The 21,741-nt window shown below is 38.7% G+C and overlaps 1 protein-coding gene and 1 pseudogene across 2 annotated transcripts in view; one reads left to right on the plus strand and one right to left on the minus strand.

Moving 5' to 3' along the window:
• Positions 1-21,741, plus strand: part of LOC117029067 (cat eye syndrome critical region protein 2) — a 154,202-nt gene that overhangs the window by 101,401 nt on the left and 31,060 nt on the right. For both annotated transcript variants that reach the window (XM_033118050.1, XM_033118051.1), the window contains exons 3-7: positions 13,071-13,254; positions 14,435-14,574; positions 15,318-15,425; positions 17,278-17,327; positions 18,080-18,249. In XM_033118050.1, the coding sequence (XP_032973941.1) occupies positions 13,071-13,254; positions 14,435-14,574; positions 15,318-15,425; positions 17,278-17,327; positions 18,080-18,249 (652 nt within the window). The remainder of the gene's footprint in view (positions 1-13,070; positions 13,255-14,434; positions 14,575-15,317; positions 15,426-17,277; positions 17,328-18,079; positions 18,250-21,741) is intronic.
• On the minus strand, positions 1,075-2,441 carry LOC117029068 (TBC1 domain family member 7-like; annotated as a pseudogene).

Here is a 21,741-nt window from a genome sequence, read left to right on the forward strand (position 1 = left end):
AAGAAAGAGAAATTTGTTTGATAAATGATTGTTTTGCCTTTTCTGGTTCTAAGACTCATCTGTTACGTAGAGCTAAGAAAGTTACATAACGTCTTTGTGCATAACTTACAGATCTGTAAAATGGGAATGATAACAATGCCCACTAAGTTACCGTGAGGACTAAATGAAATAGTTTATGAAAAGCTCTACAACAGTCTTGAGCTTTTAATAAATATCAGTTTATTATATCAGTGCATGTAGAAACATTATCATTGGTTTCTACACATGCTGAATAGAAATTACACATTGATCCAAGCAACTTTCCCTGACTTCTCTATAGTGGTTTACATGTGTTAGAACAGGGGTCAGCAAACTTTCTATAAAGGGCCAGATTAAATATGTTAGACTTCATGTGGGTCATGTATCTGTCACAATTACTCAGTTCTGTCATCGTAGTACAAAAGCAGCCATGGGCAATCCTTAAATGACTGTTTTATTAGAACTTTATGGACATTGACATTTGAATTGTATACCATTTTTCACATGTCATGAAATAGTGTTTAACACCCCCCTCACACACACACACACACACACACACACACACACACACACCATTTAAAAAGAATGGTTTTTACATTCTTAGCTGTAAAAAAAGGTACATTCAGGCTGGATTTGGCCCACGGGCTATAGTTTGCCAGCCTAGTTTTAGAAAATTAAGTAGGTTACTAGACTGCTTTCACGAACTCAGTGTAACCTTTAAACTGGCATATGGAACCCACATTTCTTTTTTTTTTTTTTTTTAAATAAATGTTGCTGGGGAATGTTGGGGGACAGTGTATTTCTCCAGGGCCCATCATCTCCAAGTCGTTGTCCTTCAGTCTAGTTGAGGGCACAGCTCAGCTCCAAGTCCAGTTGCCGTTTTCAATCTTTAGTTGCAGGGAGCGCAGCCCACCATCCCATGTGGGAATTGAACCTGCAACCTTGTTGTTCAGAGCTCACGCTCTAACCAACTGTGAGCCATCCAGCCGCCTGCCACATTTCTTTTTTTTTTTTTTCTTTCTTTTTTGGAAGTTATTTAACCTTTATTCCAGAAACAGACCTTAGAGAGCCCCTCGCTTGGTGCCGATTAGAGAGAAGTAGAGCGGGCTTGGTTCTGCTCTGCTTCCTAAAGCACCCTCGACCCTGACTGAACTGCTTTCACAACTCCAACAACCCTTTTAAAGTGTATTCGGAGTGGAACCTGGTACTCCATGCAACCGAAAGATGCCGCGCCACGGTGCAGCGATACCAGTATCTTCATTCAATACTTTTGCTGGAAAAGAAATTGCACTTGGAGCAGCAAAGCGAGAACCCTGCTTTGATCAGTTTAGTAGATCGTGTCCTCAGAACAAACGCTCCGGGCGCACCCCGCAGTGTTTATGCCATAAGTCGATGGCCTTGCTCACAATTGCATCCGAGCTGTCCTGGGGGATATTTTCCAGAAACTTGGTTATCTTCTCTGCACTGTTCAGTGCCATTACTTTTATTTTGAAAGTTAATAAAATTTCCACAGCTACGAAAACTAGGATCTTACAGGATCCACTTACAACTTTATCCCAAACCCTCTGTAAGCTGGATTCAGGCAAGCACCCGGCGAAGCACCTCTTGAACGAGAGGTCGTAAGGAAGTTTGGACATTGCAGAACACGTCTTCAGGTGACTCAGCAGCCTGCTGTCTTCCAGATTCAAGTATTGTTCAAAAGCCTTTGGCAGCTGGGGCAAAGAATCTCGGTATTTGTTGTTTAATTGGTTCACAAAGCATCGGATGATCCAGTAACAGTCAACACTATCTTCCACCATTTCTTCCATGGCCTTTGCGATGGCAACAAATACTTCATCTTCTGGCTTCAGTGGAAAGGAGGGACTTCAAGGCAACTTTCCAGACTCCAGCTGATACATGCGGAGGTAGACTTCCACCTGAGGCGTGGCATCACTGACAAAACGAACGACTCTCAGGGCATGAAGGACGTCAGAGTACTGCTCCTTGCGATACGTCATCACCTGGGTGTGGGACTCATGGTGTGGAGGCAGGATCCCTAGAAGCACCTTCCATACCAATGCACGGTACATGGATGGGAGAGGGAAACTCTGACTAAAAGTATGAAGTTTCTCAATATCCAGACGGTCATCTTTAGGAGAATTTCTATGATTTCTTTTCTTCAACTCTACGAAACCCTACTTTCTCATAATACACTGAACGAAAATTTCTCTGAGAGTCCTCAGTCATGTTTCATTCTCCAGCAGTGGAAACCTGGGTTGAGACTAAGCGGTCCGGGGGAGCCCGCGGAAACCAGGCCAGGCGAGCTGACCAGCCGGCGGGCGAGCAGGCGACCTGGGAGCCTCCCAGGACCCGAGGGCGAGCGCACCAGAGGTGGGCAGAGGGGCCGAGGGACGCGGCAGGACACCAGCGCCGAGCGCGGCCCGCCCAGGCACATTTCTTTTTAATTGTATTCTCTAAACTGAGATTTGTGCCTTTATAGGACAGCATAATACTGTCTGCTAATGAAAAAAAAAAAAAAAAAAGCTAACCACTTGTGTCCTTACTGCTCTAATGCTTTTCAGAAACTCATGTAATCCTACTAGAACTCTAATATGGAGTGGTGTTTCACCCATCTAACAAGGATGAAGAATTTGAGGCACAGAGAGGTTAAGTAACTTACCCAAGGTCACACAGCTGGTCATTGGTATAAGACAGATTTGGCCCCTAGCCGTCTAACCCTAGACCTCCAGCTCTTAAGCACAGCCCTGTGCTGTAAATAAATTAAAAGAGAAATGTTAAAAGGAAAAGGTTTTCTTCTAAAACAAGAACTTTTTTGTGTGTCTGCTGTGTACTTCCTTGGCAGTGTAATGAAGTCTGTGGATCCCACCTAAGAATATGGTTTAAAGTCACAAAATAAATACTATTACAACAGAACCCAATTATATTGAAATATAATTAGTAAAATATTAAGGAACCATTTTGATACAGTAATGTGCTTTTTTAACTCAGTAAATATGCACTAGCAGCAAGCCTAATTTCTCAAGATTATCTTAATTTTTAAGTATTGATGATTATAAATGTTATTTGAAGATTTTTATAATGTCTGTAATGTGATATGAAAATACCTGATCCTTTTTGATGAAAAGTACACATACTAAAATTACTGTATTTTGTTGCCTACATTCCTAATTCAACAGAATATGAAATTTCAGTTACAAGTTAGTTAAAATAAAAATTAATATTTTCTCAGCCAAGTTTATGGACTGCCTGAATAGTATCTGTGGCCCTCTACTTTAAAAGGTTTTTCAAATCTCAAATTAATCTGCATTACAGAATCATTGTCTTAGAAGTGAAAGGAACTTTAGATATCATCTAGTAAAATTTGTGGGTTTTTTTAACCAGTGAGGAAACTAAGGTAAGCAACTAAACTAGTACCCAGTCATCTAACTCCTTATTTCCAGACGTTCCATCATACCGTTGTGATATTCCATCTCACATATGTCTAAACATTTCCTGAGTGTTGCAATTAGATTTCAGTAACAAATAGGTTTGGCTCGTTTTCATTTATTTTGTTTAGGAATTTGTTGTGCCTGAGAGACAAAAGTTTTTCAGGAATTTGTTGATTTTGTGGCCAAGAAAGGGTGGTGTCTTAATGGGTGTAGCAGTGGGACTCACCTCTGCGCCTTTGTGTGATCTCCTACCCTGGAATGTGGGCAGGATCTGCTCCTGACCAAGAGACTAGGCCAAGAGTGGTGGGATGTGTCACTCCTGATGATGTTCCGTTGTATGAGTCCATCCTGCTTTGAGGAGGTAAGCAGCCATGTTGGGAAAGCCCACATGGCTAGGAACTGGGTGGCCTCTAGGGGCTGAGGACAGCCTTAATCACCAGTGGTCTACACTACTGTGGATAAATCAGGCCCCAGAATAATGTTGGGCAAATAAAGTAGGGCACAGGGGCGCTCATACCCGTGATTGTATTTATATAAATATAAAACAAGGAAAAGTAAATGAGAATAAATACATGTGAAAAACCTATAACGAAAATCAAGGTAATGAATAGCACAATTCAGGAAAGTGATCATACCATGTAATAAGGGAGAAGGCTGTAGCTAGAGATGAGTACAAGTGGTAATAACATCCAAGGCAGTGATTCTCAAACCTTAGGGACCTTAGTCACCCAGAGGGCAAAGTGATTAGAGAGTTGCTCTTTCAGCCCTGTCTTTTTTTCCTTTGGGAAGTACCCACCATAATTGAGCACTAGATGGGAGACCAGGAGCTTCTGGTTTGCTCTCAGCTGTCAGAGTGAAGCCAGGGTTGGGTCGGTGTCTTGAGCAGTAGTTTATAAACAGTACTAAAAAATTTCCATTAAATGCACATTCTGATGATATTTGGCACCAAAAACCTTTTTTTTCCCTTTCATCTTTAGTAGAGTGCTGTTTTGATAACCTGGACTAATTCATGCTTCATTGTGGTCTTTGCTTCCCTTTCCTGTGGTTTCCGCTCTAAGTAGAAATTTCGTAACAATTGTACATTTAACCTCTCAGGGTTAATTATGTATCTAACATTCTATAATAGATTCTCTAGTCACTTAAAAATATTTAGTATTTTGGGGTCCCATCTATCCTTCGTAAAAATATTATTTACCTTTTTGGAAATTATAATACTTCTGTTTAAATATGTTCATTTAAACTCATCTTTATTAAGATATACTTTAGATACAATAAAATTCACACAGTTTAAGTGTACCAGGTCCATGTTTTTTGGACAGATGAACGTACCATTTTGTCATCACCTACTCAAGATAATAGGACATTTCCATTGCCCCAGAAAATGCCCTTTGCATTAAATCTACCACCATCCCCAAAACACTGCATTCCAGGCAACCACTGATCTGATTTTTATCACTGTAGATTGTTTTACCTTATTCTAGAATTTCATATGATTGGGATCATAACGAATGTACTCTTGTGGCCAGCTTCTTTAAGTCAGCATGATGTCTATGTGATTCACTGATACTGCTTGTTTGTATCTGTAGTTTGTTCCTTTTGGGGGAGAGGCGGTCTAAAGTGTATTCCAGTATAAAAATATAATTTATTTATCGATCCACTGGTAAATGGACTTGTATGTTGCTTCAAGTTTGGGGCTATTCTGAATAAAGCAGCTATGAAAATTTGCATGTAAAAGTTTTTGTGGACATGTTTTTATTTATTTTTTGGAATTGCTGGGTCATATGGTAAGAGTATGTTTAACTTTAAGAAACAGCCAAACTATTTTCTAAGCAATTCCAACATTTATACTTATAATAGCAACATATGAACAATCCAGTTGCCTCATATCTTTGCCAACATTTGTTGTTTCTAATTTTACCCAGTTTTAAATTTTACTGAGTCTGTTATATTTGTAATGGAGTAATTCATTATGGTTTTAATTTGCATTTGAATTGCATTCCCCTGATGACTAAATGTGTAATGTATAATGGGTTATGAATATTTTCTCCTGATGTGTAGCTTGCTTTTCCATTTGTTTGACAGTGTGTTTTAAAGAATGGCAAGTTTTAATTTTATTCAAGTCCAATTTATCAGTTTTTTCTTAGTATTTTCATACTTTTTATTTTCTGTCTAAGAAATCAGGACCTACCTCAATGTGAAGATTTTCTTCTAGTTTTATAGTTTAAGCTTTTTGCAGTTGGCGTTATGATGCATTTTGAGTTAGTATTTGCATATGGTGAGAAGTAAAAGGTTGGTGTTCATTTTCTTCCTTATAAATACCATTTTTGTTCAGTCCATTTCTGGACTCTGCCTTCTTCCATTGATCTGTATGTCTTATAATTATACAAGTACCAGATTGTCTTAAAATTGGATAGCGGAACTTTGCCACTTGTGTTTTTTTGTTTTTGTTTTTAATTGTTTTAACTGCTCTTAAGTTCTTTGTATTTCCATATAAGTTTCTAAATCAGCTATGTTTTCCTCCAAAATTTCTCCAAATAAATAAAAAGCCTGCTAGGAGAGAATGAACATTTTGAGCAATATTGAATTTTCCTGTCCTTGAACATAATATGTATCTCTCCATTTGTTTATCTTCTTTAATTTCAGCAATATTTTGTAGATTTCAGTGTAAAGATATGGGATATCTTTCTCTTTATTCCTAGGTAGTTCATATTTTTTGGGTGGTATTGTAAATGGAATTATTTAAAAATTTTTATTTTTCAGCTATTTGCTATTAGTTTGTACAAAATACAATTGGTTTTTGTATGTTGACCGTGTTTCTATATAGTCTTCCTGAATTCAGTTTACTGTTTCTGTTGTTGATTGTTGAGTATTTTTTAGGTTGTCTGGAATTAAAAAGAGGTTTGCTTCTTCCATTCCATTCTGTATTCCTTGTACTTCTTATCTTACTGTACTGGGTAAGGCTCATAATACATTGTTCCTGATCTTAGAGGGAAAATATTCAGTCTTTCATCATTAGGTATCATGAAGCGTTGTCCCTTTTGTATACTGTTGAATTTGTTGTGCTCATGTTTTTGTTGATGATTTTTGCATATATGTTTATGCTGAATATTGGTTTGTGATTTTATTTCTTATAAATCTTTATCATGGTTTGGTACAGGGGTTGAGAAGTGTTCCTTCCTCTGCTTTCTGAAAGTTGTGTAATTTCTTTCAAACCTTTCTTTGAATATTTGAAAGAATTCGCCTTTGAGTTTGTAGTTTTCTTTGTGCAAGTTTTGATTGCTTGTTATTGATTCACTTTCTTTAACAAATTAAGGTTATTCGGGTGTTCTGTTTCTTACGTCATTTTTGGTAAGCCATTTTGGCATTTTCCAAAGAATTTGTCTATTTTATCTACGTTTGATTAATTTATTTCTATAATGCTGTTCATAATAATCTCTCATCCATTTAATATCTGATCTGCAATGATATTTCCTCATTCATTCCTAGTATTGTGATTTGTTCTTTCTCCCTCTTTATTCTTTCTACAGATTTATCAACTTTTCAAATATTCACTAAGGAACCAACTTTTTACCTTACCTACTGTTAATCTGTTTTCTATTTCATTCATTTCTTCTGTTTTGTTGATTTCTTGTCTTTATTATTTACTTTGGTTTTTAGCTGCCTCTTCTTTTTCTTAAGTTACGCAGGCAAAGCTATAAATTTCTTTCTAAGGAGTGCTTGGCTGTATCCCACAAATTTTGATGTCCTGTGGTTTCTGTGTCATTGAAAACATGTTCTAATTTATTTTGTTATTTTTTTCCTATGATCCGTGGGTTATTTAATTTCTTGATATTTTAATGTAGTGATTTCTAATTCTATATGTTCAGGTAAGGTACTCTATGAAATTTATGTCCCAGCTTATGGTTTATCTTGGTGAACATGTCATATGCATTTGAAAAATCTATATATTCTTCAGTTTTTGTGTATAATATTCTGTAAATGTCAATTATGTCAGGATGGTAGTATTTTTGAGACCTGTGTCCTCATTGACTCTTGTCTACTTGGTATATTAACTAATGAGAAAGATGTTAAAAATCTTTGGTTTTTGGATTTGTGCTTGTGGATTTGTCTGTTTTTTCTGTTTAGTCTGTCAGTTTTTGTTTTCATGAGTTTGATCCTCTGTTAGTAGATACATATATTGTCATGTATTCCTGGTGAGTTGTCTGTCTTCACACCTACTTTGGTATTCAATCAAGCCATTCAGCTTTCTTATGCTCATTTTGCCCAATATATCATTTTCTATGCTTTTTCTGTTTCTGTTTTTATATTTTAATTGTATCTTACAGATGATATCTTATAGTTAGGTCTTGCTTTTTTTCCACTCAGCCTGACAGTTTCTGCCTTTTAGTTGGGATGCTTAGTTTGTTTACATGAAGTGTAGTTATTGATATGGTTGGCTTTCCACTTGTTCCTCTGGGCTTTTTTTTTAAGTGTACAATTCATTGTTTTTTAATCACAAAATTGTGGTCATCACCACTATCTAATTCTAGAATATTTTTATCACGCCAGAAGACACCTCCTACCCATTAGCAGTCACTCCTCATTTCCCTCAGTCTCCACTCCTAGGCAACCACTAATGTGTTCACTGTTTATACTTTGGAGTATTCTGGGTACCTCTTATAAATGGAATCATACAACATTTGTCCTTTCTGTGTGTGGCTTCTTTCATTTAGAGTAATGTTTTCAAGATTCATCTATGCACTTCATTCTTTTTTACGACTGAAAAATATTCTGTTGTGTAGATAGGCATTGTACCCATCAGTTCATGGACGTTTGCACAGTTCCAGCTTTTACTGTTAGGAATTAGCTGCTCCATATGAATGTCGTGCACACTTTTGGGTGGATGTATGTTTCATTTTCTTGGGTATAAACGTAGAATTGGAATAGTTGGGTCATAGCGTAATTCTGAGTTTATCTTTTTAAGTAACTTGCCACACTTTTCCAAAGCAGCTGCACCGTTTTAAATTCCTATCAGCAGTGTCTGAGGGTTCCAGTTTTTCCACATTCTGGTCAACATTTACTGTCTTTTTTATTTTTAGCTTTCCTGGTGGGTGTGAATTGACATGTCCTGTGGTCATTGCTTTCTCAATGACTGATGATGTTGAGCATCTTTCTTTTGGGTTATTTTGTTAATATTTCACTTTATTTCCTCTGTTGGTGCTGTGTGTGTGTGTTAGTGGTTCGAGGACTAGCAGTGTGCATCCTTAAATCCGTAAGTCATTCAGAATTCCTATTGTATGTCTTCAAACCTTTCACCTGACACCTCAGACTTCCATAAATTCATGCAGATAGTATTTAGGGACCCATCTGGCTTTCGTTTTAGAAAGTCTTTTTAAAAATTATTACATGTTGATTTCCAGTTGACTTGTAATATTTTTCTTTGTTCTCCTAGGTAAACATTTATATGTATATGTAAAATCTATATTATGTCCATGTTTCCCAACTGAAAGATGTATTTTGTATCTTAGTCATATTTTACTTTAATTTGAAGTTGTCATGATTTTTAAATTATCCTGGCTCTCAGATTGATTTTAGGATATGTTGGATGTGGCAGCCACTATACAGCCCTAGAAAAGAGATGATATTTATATTATTTTGCCCTAGGTTCCTTTATGATTTTGAAGAATAAACACTATCAAATGTTCTTTTTTAAAAAAGAAACTTTTTATTTGTGTTTTTCCAGGACCCATCAGCTCCAGGTCAAGTAGTTGTTTCAATCTAGTTGTGGAGGGTGCAGCTCAGAGTGGCCTGTGTGGGGATCGAACCTGCGACCTTGGTGTTAAGAGCACCGTGCTCGAACCAACTGAGCTAACTGGCTGCCCCCTCAAATGTTCTTATAGAGCCTTTTACTTGTTGCTTCTTTTGGAACAGAAATCTTTATCTCAGTCCATTACTCTTGTTAAGTGTGGTTTAACTGCGTACATGTAGTTTTTTCATTTGCTTCACAAATAGCTGTAGCAAATGTGAGAATGTTGTTTTTTCATTTCGTCTCCATTGTGCTACCCATGATGCCATGTCTTAATGCTCCCTTGCAAGTAGACCGTGGATAGATGCCCTTTTGTGTCTCAGAACTAACACAGGCCTCAGAGAACTCAGGAGCCTTCTTTTTATCTGTGATCTTCTAAACAGGTTGCAGATACTAAAATTTCTTGCCCTGCATAGACGAGTTCTGCCAGCTCCAGCCAGCTGGGACTTGTGTTAACTTTGCTCAGGTCCTGCATCCTTGCCAACGTGCTCTCACCGGTAGAAGCGTGTTCTCTCTGAAGCAAACTGAGGAATTCTCTGCTGGGGTTCTAAGAAATGGCTAACTCTGGGAGTGTGGGAAGGTGGTTCCTTCTTATTTTTATTCCTTTATTCTCTCTGTCCACGCCACCCCCCACGCCGCCTCCCCCCAAACTGTTATAAGGGAAAAGTGGGTAATTAAGAGCTGCTCATTTAAAAGCATTAGGAACTTTTTGGAACAAGAAAGAAGGTAGACCTGGTTGTTCTCAGAACATGTAGTTTGATCTTTTTGTTATCATGTTCTGTTGAAACATTTCATTATAATTGAGTAATTTCAGAAAGATGAGAGGTATTTAAGTCATTAAGAGAGGATTGCGCTGAGGCGGAGAGATGAGTGAATGTTCCAGGTGATCTAAACTCCAGAACTATCGTCTGAGACATTGAAAACATTTTATCTGTTTTTAGCAACATAGTGCCACTACACTCTTCTTTTAAGTAGCAAAGTTCTGAAAGTTGCTGCAAAATGATGTGTGCACTCATTTTTCTGGAGGAGTGTATGGGCTTAATAAGATTCTCACAGCTTATGTCCTATAGAAGATGGAGAACCACTAAGCAGAAAGCATTGTGCCTGATTTTTGCCTTCCTGAATCTTTTTTGTTTTAAATTCCCTTGGCCAGATTGCCCTCAAACATTTTTCCCCCCTTGAATTTCAGATGTTTTAAAGAAAAGGATATAGATTTATATGAGAAGGTTTATCTGCATACAGGAAATGAACTGTCTTGAATTGTAAGCCCTCAAGTATCTCTTGGTAAAGTGGTATGGAGATGCCTTCAGAAACTGTTAGCAAAAGTGAGGAAACTGAAACTGGGTAGGCGAATAAGGCAATTGGAAAGGAATCTCAAACATGCAATTCTATGAGGCAAGTAGGAGACTTCAGGCAGATTGTAGGCACAAAGGCAACACTTTGTACACACATCATTTGCTGGGTTGTATGCTGGTGCTTCTTTGCCTCACGTCGGAGCAAGAAAGTTCTCCCTGGCCTGGCCCAGCCTGTCTGCTGCCGCATCCTCCTGCCAAGGTAGGTCATGGCTGCTTAAGTGGTGATGATCTCAGGCATCGATTCGGTATTTATTTTAGGGCAGGAAAAACATGCCTCGTTGCTTGGGGCACTTGGTGTGCATTAGAAATTCTAGGAAAGGAACAGCTGGGGGACTCGGTTAGAGTGCAAGCTTTGAGCAACAGGGTTGCCGGTTTAATTCCCACATGAGCCAGTGAGCTGCGCCCTCCACAACTAGATTGAAGACAACGAGCTGCCGCTGAGCTGCCGGAGGGGCGGCTGGATGGCTCTGTTGGTCAGAGCATGAGCTCTCAACAAGGTTGCCAGTTTGACTCCTGCATGGGTTGGTGGGCTGTGGCCCTGCAGCAACTAAGATTGAAAACGGCACCTGGACTTGGAGCTGAGCTGCGCCCTCCACAACTAGATTGAAGGACAGTGACTTGGAGCTGTTGGGCCCTGGAAAAACACACTGTTCTCCAATAAAAACAATTTTTTTAAAAAAGAAAAATTCTGGGCCAGCCCGGTGGCTCAGGCAGTTGGAGCTCCGTGCTCCTAACTCCGAAGGCTGCCGGTTCGATTCCCACATGGGCCAGTGGGCTCTCAACCACAAGGTTGCCGGTTCAACTCCTCGAGTCCCGCAAGGGATGGTGGGCTCCGCCCCCTGCAACTAAGATTGAACACGGTACCTAGAGCTGAGCTGCCACTGAGCTCCCGGATGGCTCAGTTGGTTGGAGCGCATCCTCTCAACCACAAGGTTGCCGGTTCAACTCCTGCAAGGGATGGTGGGCTGCGACCCCTGCAACTAGAAATGGCAACTGGACCTGGAGCTGAGCTGCGCCCTCCACAACTAAGATTGAAAGGACAACAACTTGACTTGGAAAAAAGGCCTGGAAGTACACACTGTTCCCCAATAAAGTCCTGAAAAAAAAAAAATTCTAGGAAGTATGTGGCAGGTAAAGGGATTTACTACCAAGGAGATTGTCGTCTTCATACTCCTCGCTACTAAGACAATTTTTTTAAAAACACCTCATTTTATTTCAAATTCACCATTGCCACACTGTCTGCTGTTTACCACCAGTTTGAACTGCTCTTTGCCCATCTCCTCCCTCCTGGAGGGGCCTCACCAGCTAGCTTCACAGGCAGTGGAGAGAGGAAACCAGGCCAGACTCACTAGGATTCAAGCAGGTATTCACATGCTGTGATCAAGTCAGACTTTGTGAGGGCCACGACATTTAGAGAAATGATGCTGCATTTTGATAGGCTAACAGCACCCACGTTTTCCTCAGTTGAGGTATCAATAGTAAGCAAATAAAAGTTTCTGCTCTCTTTGAAAAAGCAACATGTTTAATTTCTTATTTGTCTAAAACCCTTTGATCTTTGATCCATGAATATTTCATCTGACTTATTCTACTAGTATAACAGCCATAGATTAAAAGTTGACATGGTAGCATGCCTCTTTTAAAAATTACATTGACATATAACTCCTGTAGATCTTTTTGCATAGTGAGAAAAAAGAAATTTATGTCAAGCATTAGGTGAAATTTATGCAGATTGTTTAATAATTGAGAAACAGAATAACCATCTAATAAACACTTTATTATATACAAGGGACATTTAGGTACTAATCAAAATGCAGTGTAGAATTGCCAATCAGACTCTACCAAAAAAAAATTGAAGTTGCCATCAAACTGTCTTAAATGTTTCCTATAGAAAAATTACTGTAAAATTTAGCATACAGTATTTCGTAATATGGCCTAACAATATAAAATTATAGTTGCACATTGGAGTGAACTCTGGTGGAAAATTTTTTCCACCTTTGCATCTTAACCTAAAATGTAAATTAATTAGTCTAGGCAGATACTGAGTTTCTGTTATGTTTGCCATCTAAGTTGTGGACCTAATTTTGATGTGAATATCCATCCAAACTGTGTAGTCTCTCTAATTGTAGGAGTAAGGGTAAGACTCTTGCCTTGGTTTCATAATCTATATCATCCATCAGTATAACTTTTACCTATTTCACCGGAATGTGCTGTTTGTGGTTTAAAGTAAAACAACCTATTCTGTGAGAATCTCTTTTAACATATTTATCCTCTTTGGGGTTTGACAATTTAAAGTCCAAGGAGATAGTATTATTACAACATGAAGCTTCAGTAAGCGGCTTTTAGATCCTTCTTAATAATGTTTTTTCATTTTGTGGTTTTTATTAAAGATTTGTCAGCATCAAACCGTCAGTTCTCGCTCCCCCTCCCCACCCATCCTCTGTATTTTATATTAATGTATTTTTGTGTTTGGGGCCGTTTGGTTAGGCCTCAGACATTCCACAGCTACCTAGAGGACATCATAAACTACCGCTGGGAGCTGGAAGAAGGGAAACCCAACCCTCTGAGAGAAGCCAGTTTCCAGGACCTGCCTCTTCGTACCCGGGTGGAAATCCTGCACCGCCTTTGTGATTATCGGCTGGACGCAGATGATGTCTTTGATCTTCTCAAGGTGCCTACCTGGCAGGCCCTTTCCCTAGAGCGAAACGGTCCAGCAGTCACAGATGTACAGTGTGAAGATGCTGAGAGGCCAGAGTCTAGCTTGTGTTGCTAGTCTTGGGACTCTTGGTTAATAATAACAATGTATATAAAATATGACCTCTGTAGCCCAGGGAGTCTGAGCCATCCGTTTATACGACTGTAGTTATTCTGGTTTCACTTCTATTAATAGTTTGGTTTTGTCTTCCCTTACATGTGCCGAGTCCCACCTGACACAGGAGAACAATCAGTCACCCAGTTTTCTCTCTGTCGTCAGCCATATTGCAACTAAATTAGCCACTGAATTTGTTTTTCTGAAATTTTATTTAGCATAATTGAAATAATTATTGACAACCGCAAGGACTTTAACCCTATATGTAAGTGGAATTCATCCCTGCTATCACCTTACAAAAAAGGTACTGGAGAAAGAAGGTGTAGCAACCTCTTCCCTCTCCTTATTCTATTATTGTTATCTATTTTAAAAGGCTGTCTGTGAAGGAGGGTCAGGCTATTGCTTTTCACTCCTGGGGAGGTCAGTTTCTAATCCTGTCTAGTCAGAAATTATTAAATGTGTTGATGACTTCTCAGTTCAGCTTCACTCGTGGACACGGTATAAAAATCACTGTGCACAATCTTTGCTGAGAACTCAGGGACTCTATCTAATAGCAGTGGGAAGGCCAGTACAGGTCAGACCCTGGGGTAGATGGGAGCTGTATTGCTGAATCTCAGCTGGAATCAGAGGTTGCTGAAGGATATGGTGGACCTACAATAGAGGATCACGTGCAACAAAGCTTTCTTAACAGCAATTTTACTCTGATTGCATTCTTTCTTTTTATGGATGCACACAGAAAATAACCAGAAGTCCAAACCAAATATAAAAAATGTTCATCAAAGTTCCTTTTTATCTTGGTGAAATGGGGACAATGATGGGGTTTGGAAGCATTAGAAATATTTCCATATCCTGTTCTTCAAAGAAGGTACCACTTCTCATTCTGTGTATTTCATATGTCCTGATTGAAAATTACATGTTGATACTTGGGCATTTTAAAATATGAGCTATACTGAGTATAAATTTTGAATCCTTATTTTAATTTTCTCCTGTTTTGTTTTGTTCCCCATTTCCCCAAACCTCTTTTCTCTGTTCTTGGACCCAGGGTCTGGACGCAGACAGTCTTCGCGTAGAGCCATTAGGTGAAGACAATTCCGGGGCACTGTATTGGTATTTCTATGGAACTCGAATGTACAAGGAGGACCCAGTACAAGGAAAATCCAGCAGAGAACTCTCTTTGGGCAGGTATGTTCTCTGGGATCAAACCTGTGATAGCTCTGTCACAAGCATGTCATTAAAACTAAATCTGTAGGAATTCCTCAGCACAAATTTGTTTTCCTTATGAAGGATTTATTCATAGCTATAACAGCATACCTGTGAAGAGACAGATAGCAAGGAGTTATTCCATACAAAAGTGAAAAGGAATTGAATTGTGGTCTCTGCCAGCAGAGTGGTGAAGGGTGCTGTGTTGCTGTGAGATTTTCCTCTGAGGAGCCGCACTTGCCTTCCCATAGATGGCTCTGCACAGCATGTTCTTAGCGGTCCGGTCATTTCACTGCCGCCCTTCCCCTCTTTCATACTCAATTCTTGAGAACTCCTTTTTCCTGCTAGAGTTGGTCTGCTCCATCAATACAGAACCAGAAGGACCTTAGAGAATGCCGGAAACATAAGCCTCACCAAGTGCTCCCTAATTGAGGAAGATCCCTCATTTTCAAGCATCCTGGAATGATGCTACCTTCTTCTACGTAGATTTTTTTATTACTGGGAGCAGTGCTCACTCTTAGGAAAGTGTTAGGTCTTACTCAGACATTGATTTTGTAAGATGTCAGTGTTTCTCGGTTCCACGTCCAGTAATGGAAGACAGGATATCACCCTGCTCTTCCCGTGACTACTGCATTTAATCCTTGTTAGTAACCTCGTGGCCGGAAAAACTATACTTATTGTATATCCTTTGACAGAACATTTCTATGTAATATACTATTTCTTAGGGAAAGTGAAGGACAAAAAATTGTCGCTTCAAGTGTTCCTGGGAAAACAGGAAAAAGAAGAGGAAGACCGCCAAAACGGAAGAAGCTACAGGAGGAGATTATAGTGAGGTAAGAAAATTTTGGTCATTTGTGACAGTCATAGACCCTCTTGCTGGGTGGGGGGACCTTAATTGCACTTATTCCTTCGTCCTTAATTTTCCCTCGTGCCATGGGAAGGACGTGGGACTTAGATTATGGAGACCTGGATCAGAATCCTCATGAAATGACCGAGTGTACATGAGGGAATCGGGAAGCCCTAGCCGTATGGCCTCTAGCAAGTTACCTGTTGTTTTATTGGCCAGTGGAGATGCTCATGGTAATGATGATCAAATCGGACTAGACAATGAATGTGACAGTGCAGCGGACTTCAGGCCATGCATGTGCTCACTCAGTTAGCACGTGTTAACCTAAATTTGTCATGCCACATGTTGTTTCATAACAATGTGTAGCACATTAATTCTGTGATTGAGTGCTGACTAATAAAGCCTTTGTTGTATATTTAATTTTAGCAAAGAAGAAGAGATTCTGTTACATTTGGGAAATTTTATTTTATATGTCATTATCTTTTAGGAAATTCTGTCATGTGAATCTTAATATAAGAGTTTTCAGAATCTTTCCTATACTGTATAAATCTATTTATACTTAAGGATCAGATCTGTCATACACCTATATGAAAGTCAGGTCATACTCTTAAAAATTCTAATAACAGAGGCCAAATCACTTCTTGCCTCTAAATTTTAGTACTGAATAATCTGAATGCTTGAAGTAAGCCAGATTTCACTGTTGCTACACCACAAAACAATATTTCCAGGAATCAGATTATGAATAAATCAATCAGAATTTGATATTTTTTTACACTTAAGGATCAGCATTCCATTTAACTTTCCAGAAATTTTGCTCCAGATTGCAGCTTTCCTTCTACGAGCACTTGTGAGAAATGTCTTATATGTTCTGTACACATGACATCTGTTTCTAGATTTTGTTAGCAGTCTACATATACCTCTTTATATATTCAAAAAGCTGTTTTGTACCTATCGCCATTTCCCTGTAAGTGAAATTAAAGTACTTTAGTGTTGGAAATATAGAATCATGTTAACAAGCACACATGGACTTGTGCTACCCTCTACTGGTGATTTTATTCTTTAGAACTTGTATTCAATACAGTTTTTACATATTTTTAAATGAAATAAAATGGAAAATTCAGTTCCTGTCTCACACCAGCCACATTTCAATTGCTCAGTCGTGGTGCTCATGGCCGCCCTGCTGGACAGTGACACTATAGCACGTTTGTTCTCACAGAAAGTTCTGTGAAGCAGTACTGCTTTAGGTAATTGAAAACAAAGCAAGAATGTCCAGGATGATTCCCGAATACAAATGACATGATCCTTAACACTTGTGCTGAGTGAGCACTTTTGTATTTTGTAATTTATTCTCCAGCATCCCTGTGAGCTGTGAGGTAAGCATCATTAACAGCTCCATTTTACAGGAACGTTAATTAACTTTCCTGAGGTCCTGTGGTACGTGGCAAGCCTGGGCTTAACCTATGTTCCTAACCTTCTATGAGGTTCCATTAAATAGGCTTTATCTTCAGCGTAGCCCTGAATCAGGGAAGAGAACGCAGGACTCTCTACAGTCCTGTTTTTTCTTGGCATTTAACTGTTAACACTTAACTCCTCTGACTTCAAAAAAATGTTTTAAAAAGTTCATATTTTCCTACGATTGGTTGTTACTGTATATCAGTTTTTCCCTCCTATACCAACACACTGCATCCTAGTCTTCATTTTCTCAGTAGAGTGATTCCTTCTAACCTTGCCTTCTTGATACAGACACACTCATACACTCCTGTATCTACCTTACGGGGTAAACACAGAACAAGGTTTGAACATGTCTTTTAATTGTTACTTCTTTTCCTGTGTTTCAGTGAAAAGCAGGAAGAAAACTCCTTGGCATCTGAGCCACAGACAAGAAATGGTAATGACCTCTACTAGATTTTTTAGAAAGAATAAGTAAATGCGATTGATTTACATGTTATGATGGTGATACTGTCGTTTTGCAGAGTCGTACAGAGCAGTTAAGATTATTGCAGTGGCCGTCTAACCATCCTCCTTGCCCTTCTTTGGTTCTCTCTTTCTTGCACTTTATCCTGTGCCCATCTCTCCTTCTGACCTGATAACCTGAGATCGGGAGTTGGTCTTTTCACTTGTGCTCTCTTACCTGGTCACAGTATAATAGACATCCAAACATTTGGAGGAATGAGCAACTTCTCAAAGAGCTGCCTTTTTCATGTAAAACACTACATAAAATACTTTACTACACTGGTTTCCAGTCTAGATTTCAATTCTGTAATCCAAATTGTATAATTTGGGGGGTGGGTATCAATTTTCAGTATCTCAGTGTCAGTGAAATGAGGAAGACTTCCCAAACCCAAAACTGTTTGCCTAGAAAAGTAAATGCATGTAAGCATTTCTGGGATATTCACATCTATCTTCTGAAGGTCACAATAGTTGCATTTGTATTGCCTTTAGTCAGTGTTCACTGTTAGCTGTAGACAGTAACAGGAAAATCAAAAGTACATATTATCAACCTTAAAATTAGGAAGTATTCGGTCTTTTATTCTGATCCCTGGTTTTGCTCATGACCCAGGGTAAAAATGAAATTGAGAATAAATACAAAAAAAGGTCCTCGTGGGATCTATTTAATGAACCTACCCCTTTCTTTTCCAGGGTCCCAAGGGCCAGGCCAAGGCACTTGGTGGCTCCTGTGCCAAACGGAAGAAGAATGGAGACAGGTCACCGAGAGTTTTCGGGAAAGGACCTCCCTGCGAGAACGACAGCTCTATAAGCTCCTCAGTGAGGACTTCCTGCCTGAAATCTGCAACATGATTGCCCAGAAGGTATGCAAAGGGACGATTCTTCTCCTCTATATTAGGTGTAAAGCTGCATCATTTAAGGCTTATTCGTTAGAGGTTTTGAATACATTCCACTGTCCTGGAAGTGGTGTGACCATCATCCTCTCTCATCTGGAGAATTAAAATGGGACCTCATGACACCCATTCTCCATCACTGCGGGCCACATAATTTAATTCTTCTTACCCAAGAAGTCCTCAAGGGCCCCACTCCTACCCAGTGCTCACAGTGGCTTTTCACAGTCTGGTACTAGCTTTCCTTCTTCCATAACCGTCTCATAAAATGTTCCCTGAGCCCCCAAGTACAAGGTTGGACAATTAAGTTCTCATCCTAGATAAAATGCTACACACCTCATTGCTGAATATCACTATGGTCACCTTCGAAGTCCTCCCCTTGGGAAGCTATGCACCAACGCCAGTGCCTAGTCCACCTTTCAAAGCAATTTTGGAACTCTTTTTCTGGAATGGCCATCAGCGCTATCGTCGTGTTACCCTTGATGTCCTGAATGTCATCAAAGTGTCTTCCTTTCAGTATTTTCTTTATCTTCAGGTAAAGAAAGAAGTCATTGGGGTCTAGATCAATAAAAAGTTAGCAACAAGTTCTTGAACTTAATTGTCAGACCTCGTTTGTCTCCTATTGCCCTGTGCATACTTCTCTATATATTTTTTTTAAATCATTGTCTTATTATCTCTCCCCCTAAACAACAACCTCTGGAGAGTTGTCTTTGTAGTTCCAGTGCCAGGCCTTTTTCCACCTGAGCCCTGTTTGCCCTTTTTTCCAACTTCAGGGCAAGTTGTAGTTTCATAAACTGGACGTCCTGTGTTTTCATGTATATACATCCTAATTTGAGGCTTTCCAAACGTCTTTCCCCCGCTACTTCTCTACCCCTTCGGAAACTGCTCTCTCAGAAGCCCCACTTAAGTCATTTGTCTCCATAAGCTGTCCCCATTTCTCCCAGGCTTAGGGTGGTCCTCCCTAATGTGCATCCTCAGCGCTTGCTCATTCCATTGTGTGTTATTTATTCTTTAGGTTAGGGACCGTGTCTTACTCATCGTTTTAACGCCCACAGCACCTGATATTATGCCTTTTCTATGGCAGATGCTCAGTAATAGTTCACTTTGCTTATTTCATTTCCATAAATCTAATACATGTTAATAGAAGACAGAAAAATTTTATGACCTCCTGCCAATGAAATCTGAAGAGAAAGTATTTATAAATTATTTCTGCAGTATCTTCAGGGAAGTACAAAATGACAGATATATACTTAATTTGTTGTGAATTTAATGATGTTTCTAACCCTAAAGCAGGCTGATGCTCTAGGGAAAATTCTAGAAAGTCACCTTTTGCTGATAGCAGTAACTCAAGAATTACATTTTCATCGATGAGCAAAAGAATCTGCATTTCCCCATCAATGTACTTAATTTCATATACTATAATTACACTTCATTTTTGTGATCTGCAACTCACTGTGACAAATTTATCCGGGAATTAAAATACATAATCTAATTTTCTTAAAATAACTATAATGCAGTGATAGTTTCATAACTTTATATGACCTTGTCTATGACTTTATTAATATAACTAATGGTGATACATTAACTCTTCTGTAAGTCATGTGCCTCATTAGCTTTTATAATTTCTGCTTTTTTACTGCAAGATTCAACCTAAGATTTTGTGGGGATAGAAGAACTAAGGGAAGAAACTTAAAAGCATAAAACTGATAGTTTTGATACAAAAATTTTCAAGAGTTGATTCTTTGCAAGAGAAGAAAAAATAAAATGAGATAAATGTAATTCTTAAGAACTATGAAATTAGGAACCAAAAGAAGAAATAAAAGATTTGATATTTTGAAAGACATACAGGGTTCTCAGATTGCAAACTTCAGTGAAATGGGTTGTTGATTACAGAAATAAGAGACTCTAAATTGTGCAATATAAAATCTTAGCAGCCATTGTAATCATGGAGGAGGTATTTTCACAAAAGGATCCCGTAAAGCACCAGAGTCATTTGAATTTATTCACGGGTACAGTTTTCTAAACCTTCAAGAAAAGATGATTTCCAAACATTTCAAAAATGAAATAGTTACATACCCTGTTCATTCAGATGTAAATACCTTGGACTCTATTCCTGATAAAATTAAACACACTCTCTTCATTCATTATGATAAATGTTAAGTCCTTAATACTACCAAGTATAATCTCTTCACCAAAACATAATACATCGTAATCCATCAGGGTTACGCTTCAGTCTATAATATTGGGATTATCGTCTTGTAAGTCTCGTGTAGTGTAATGGAACACAAAAGAAGAGTAAGAGGCAACATTTTTCAGTGTTTTACCTGGAGGAATGTAAGTCTGCTGATGGAGTGTATTCATTAGAATTTCTCGGTAGTGCAGGGTTACTAGACTTCCTGCCTCTCACTCACCTGGCGTACTTACTCAAAGCTTAGGTTCCTGCTTCTGGACGTGCCAAGTGCCCACCAGGACTGTTAGAGGCCATTTGTGTTCTCCAGTAGCAGAAGCTCTTCAGGTGGTGCTTACGCATACTAAAGTTTAAAAACCACTGAAAATAAACCACATTACAGTAGCAATGAAACAGATTTTGCTGTGAACCCAATTAGAGCTGTCCAAAGTCAATATGAAAAAGCTACAAAACGATTCATAGATAGAATTCATATTTTTAAAGTTTCATGCACGTATGTTAAGACCTCTCTGTTTCTGAAAGAAAAGAGTAAGTTTACATGTCAGCATTCACCAAGATAAATTGAGATTTATCGTAACTTTAGCCAAATCCCAGCATAGTAAAAGTTCTACTTCAAAATAATAGGTTAATGTAAATATTGTAAGACAGGAGCAGTGGGATTCATAGAAGAAGCATCCTCAAAGGTCCGTGGGTTCACTGACAAGCTGTCATGATGGTTTGTTCAGGGCAGTCCGGGGGTACCAGCTCTCCACAGTCTCTGCTCAGCCTTGGCACTCAACGTTTGAGTTACATGGTCATCACTGGTTAGTTCCACTAGCTTTACAAACCTGTTTGTATTTATTGTGTTTTTTACTGAATTTATGCAAGTATTATGAAACCAATAAAATATGAGCATAAAAATGTCTATAAAAGGTTTTTATTTTAAAAAATGATTCAAGATGAGTTGTTTCTAAAAAGTTGATTGTCGAATTAGGGTAAGGTTTCTATGTTTGCATAGCAAGTCTCCTCAACATCTCACTTTCCCTAAAAAATAAAAACCTGAAAGGACAGATAGAGGTTTAAGAGGGTGATTTATATGAAAAGAATCATAAGAAATGCTTCTCACTGGGGCTGTGCATCGAATATTGGTGAATGGCTATCCATTTATACATTAAAATAAGTGCTTGAAATATGTGTATTTTTTAAATTCTACCTAATTGTATTGGCCAGAGGGGGTTTATTCTAATAATGAAAAATGTCTGTGATTCAAATGTGAAATTGAAACATATATCAGTAAA

Source organism: Rhinolophus ferrumequinum, chromosome 10, assembly GCF_004115265.2.
Source record: "Rhinolophus ferrumequinum isolate MPI-CBG mRhiFer1 chromosome 10, mRhiFer1_v1.p, whole genome shotgun sequence".
NCBI classification, from domain to species: Eukaryota; Metazoa; Chordata; class Mammalia; order Chiroptera; family Rhinolophidae; genus Rhinolophus; species Rhinolophus ferrumequinum.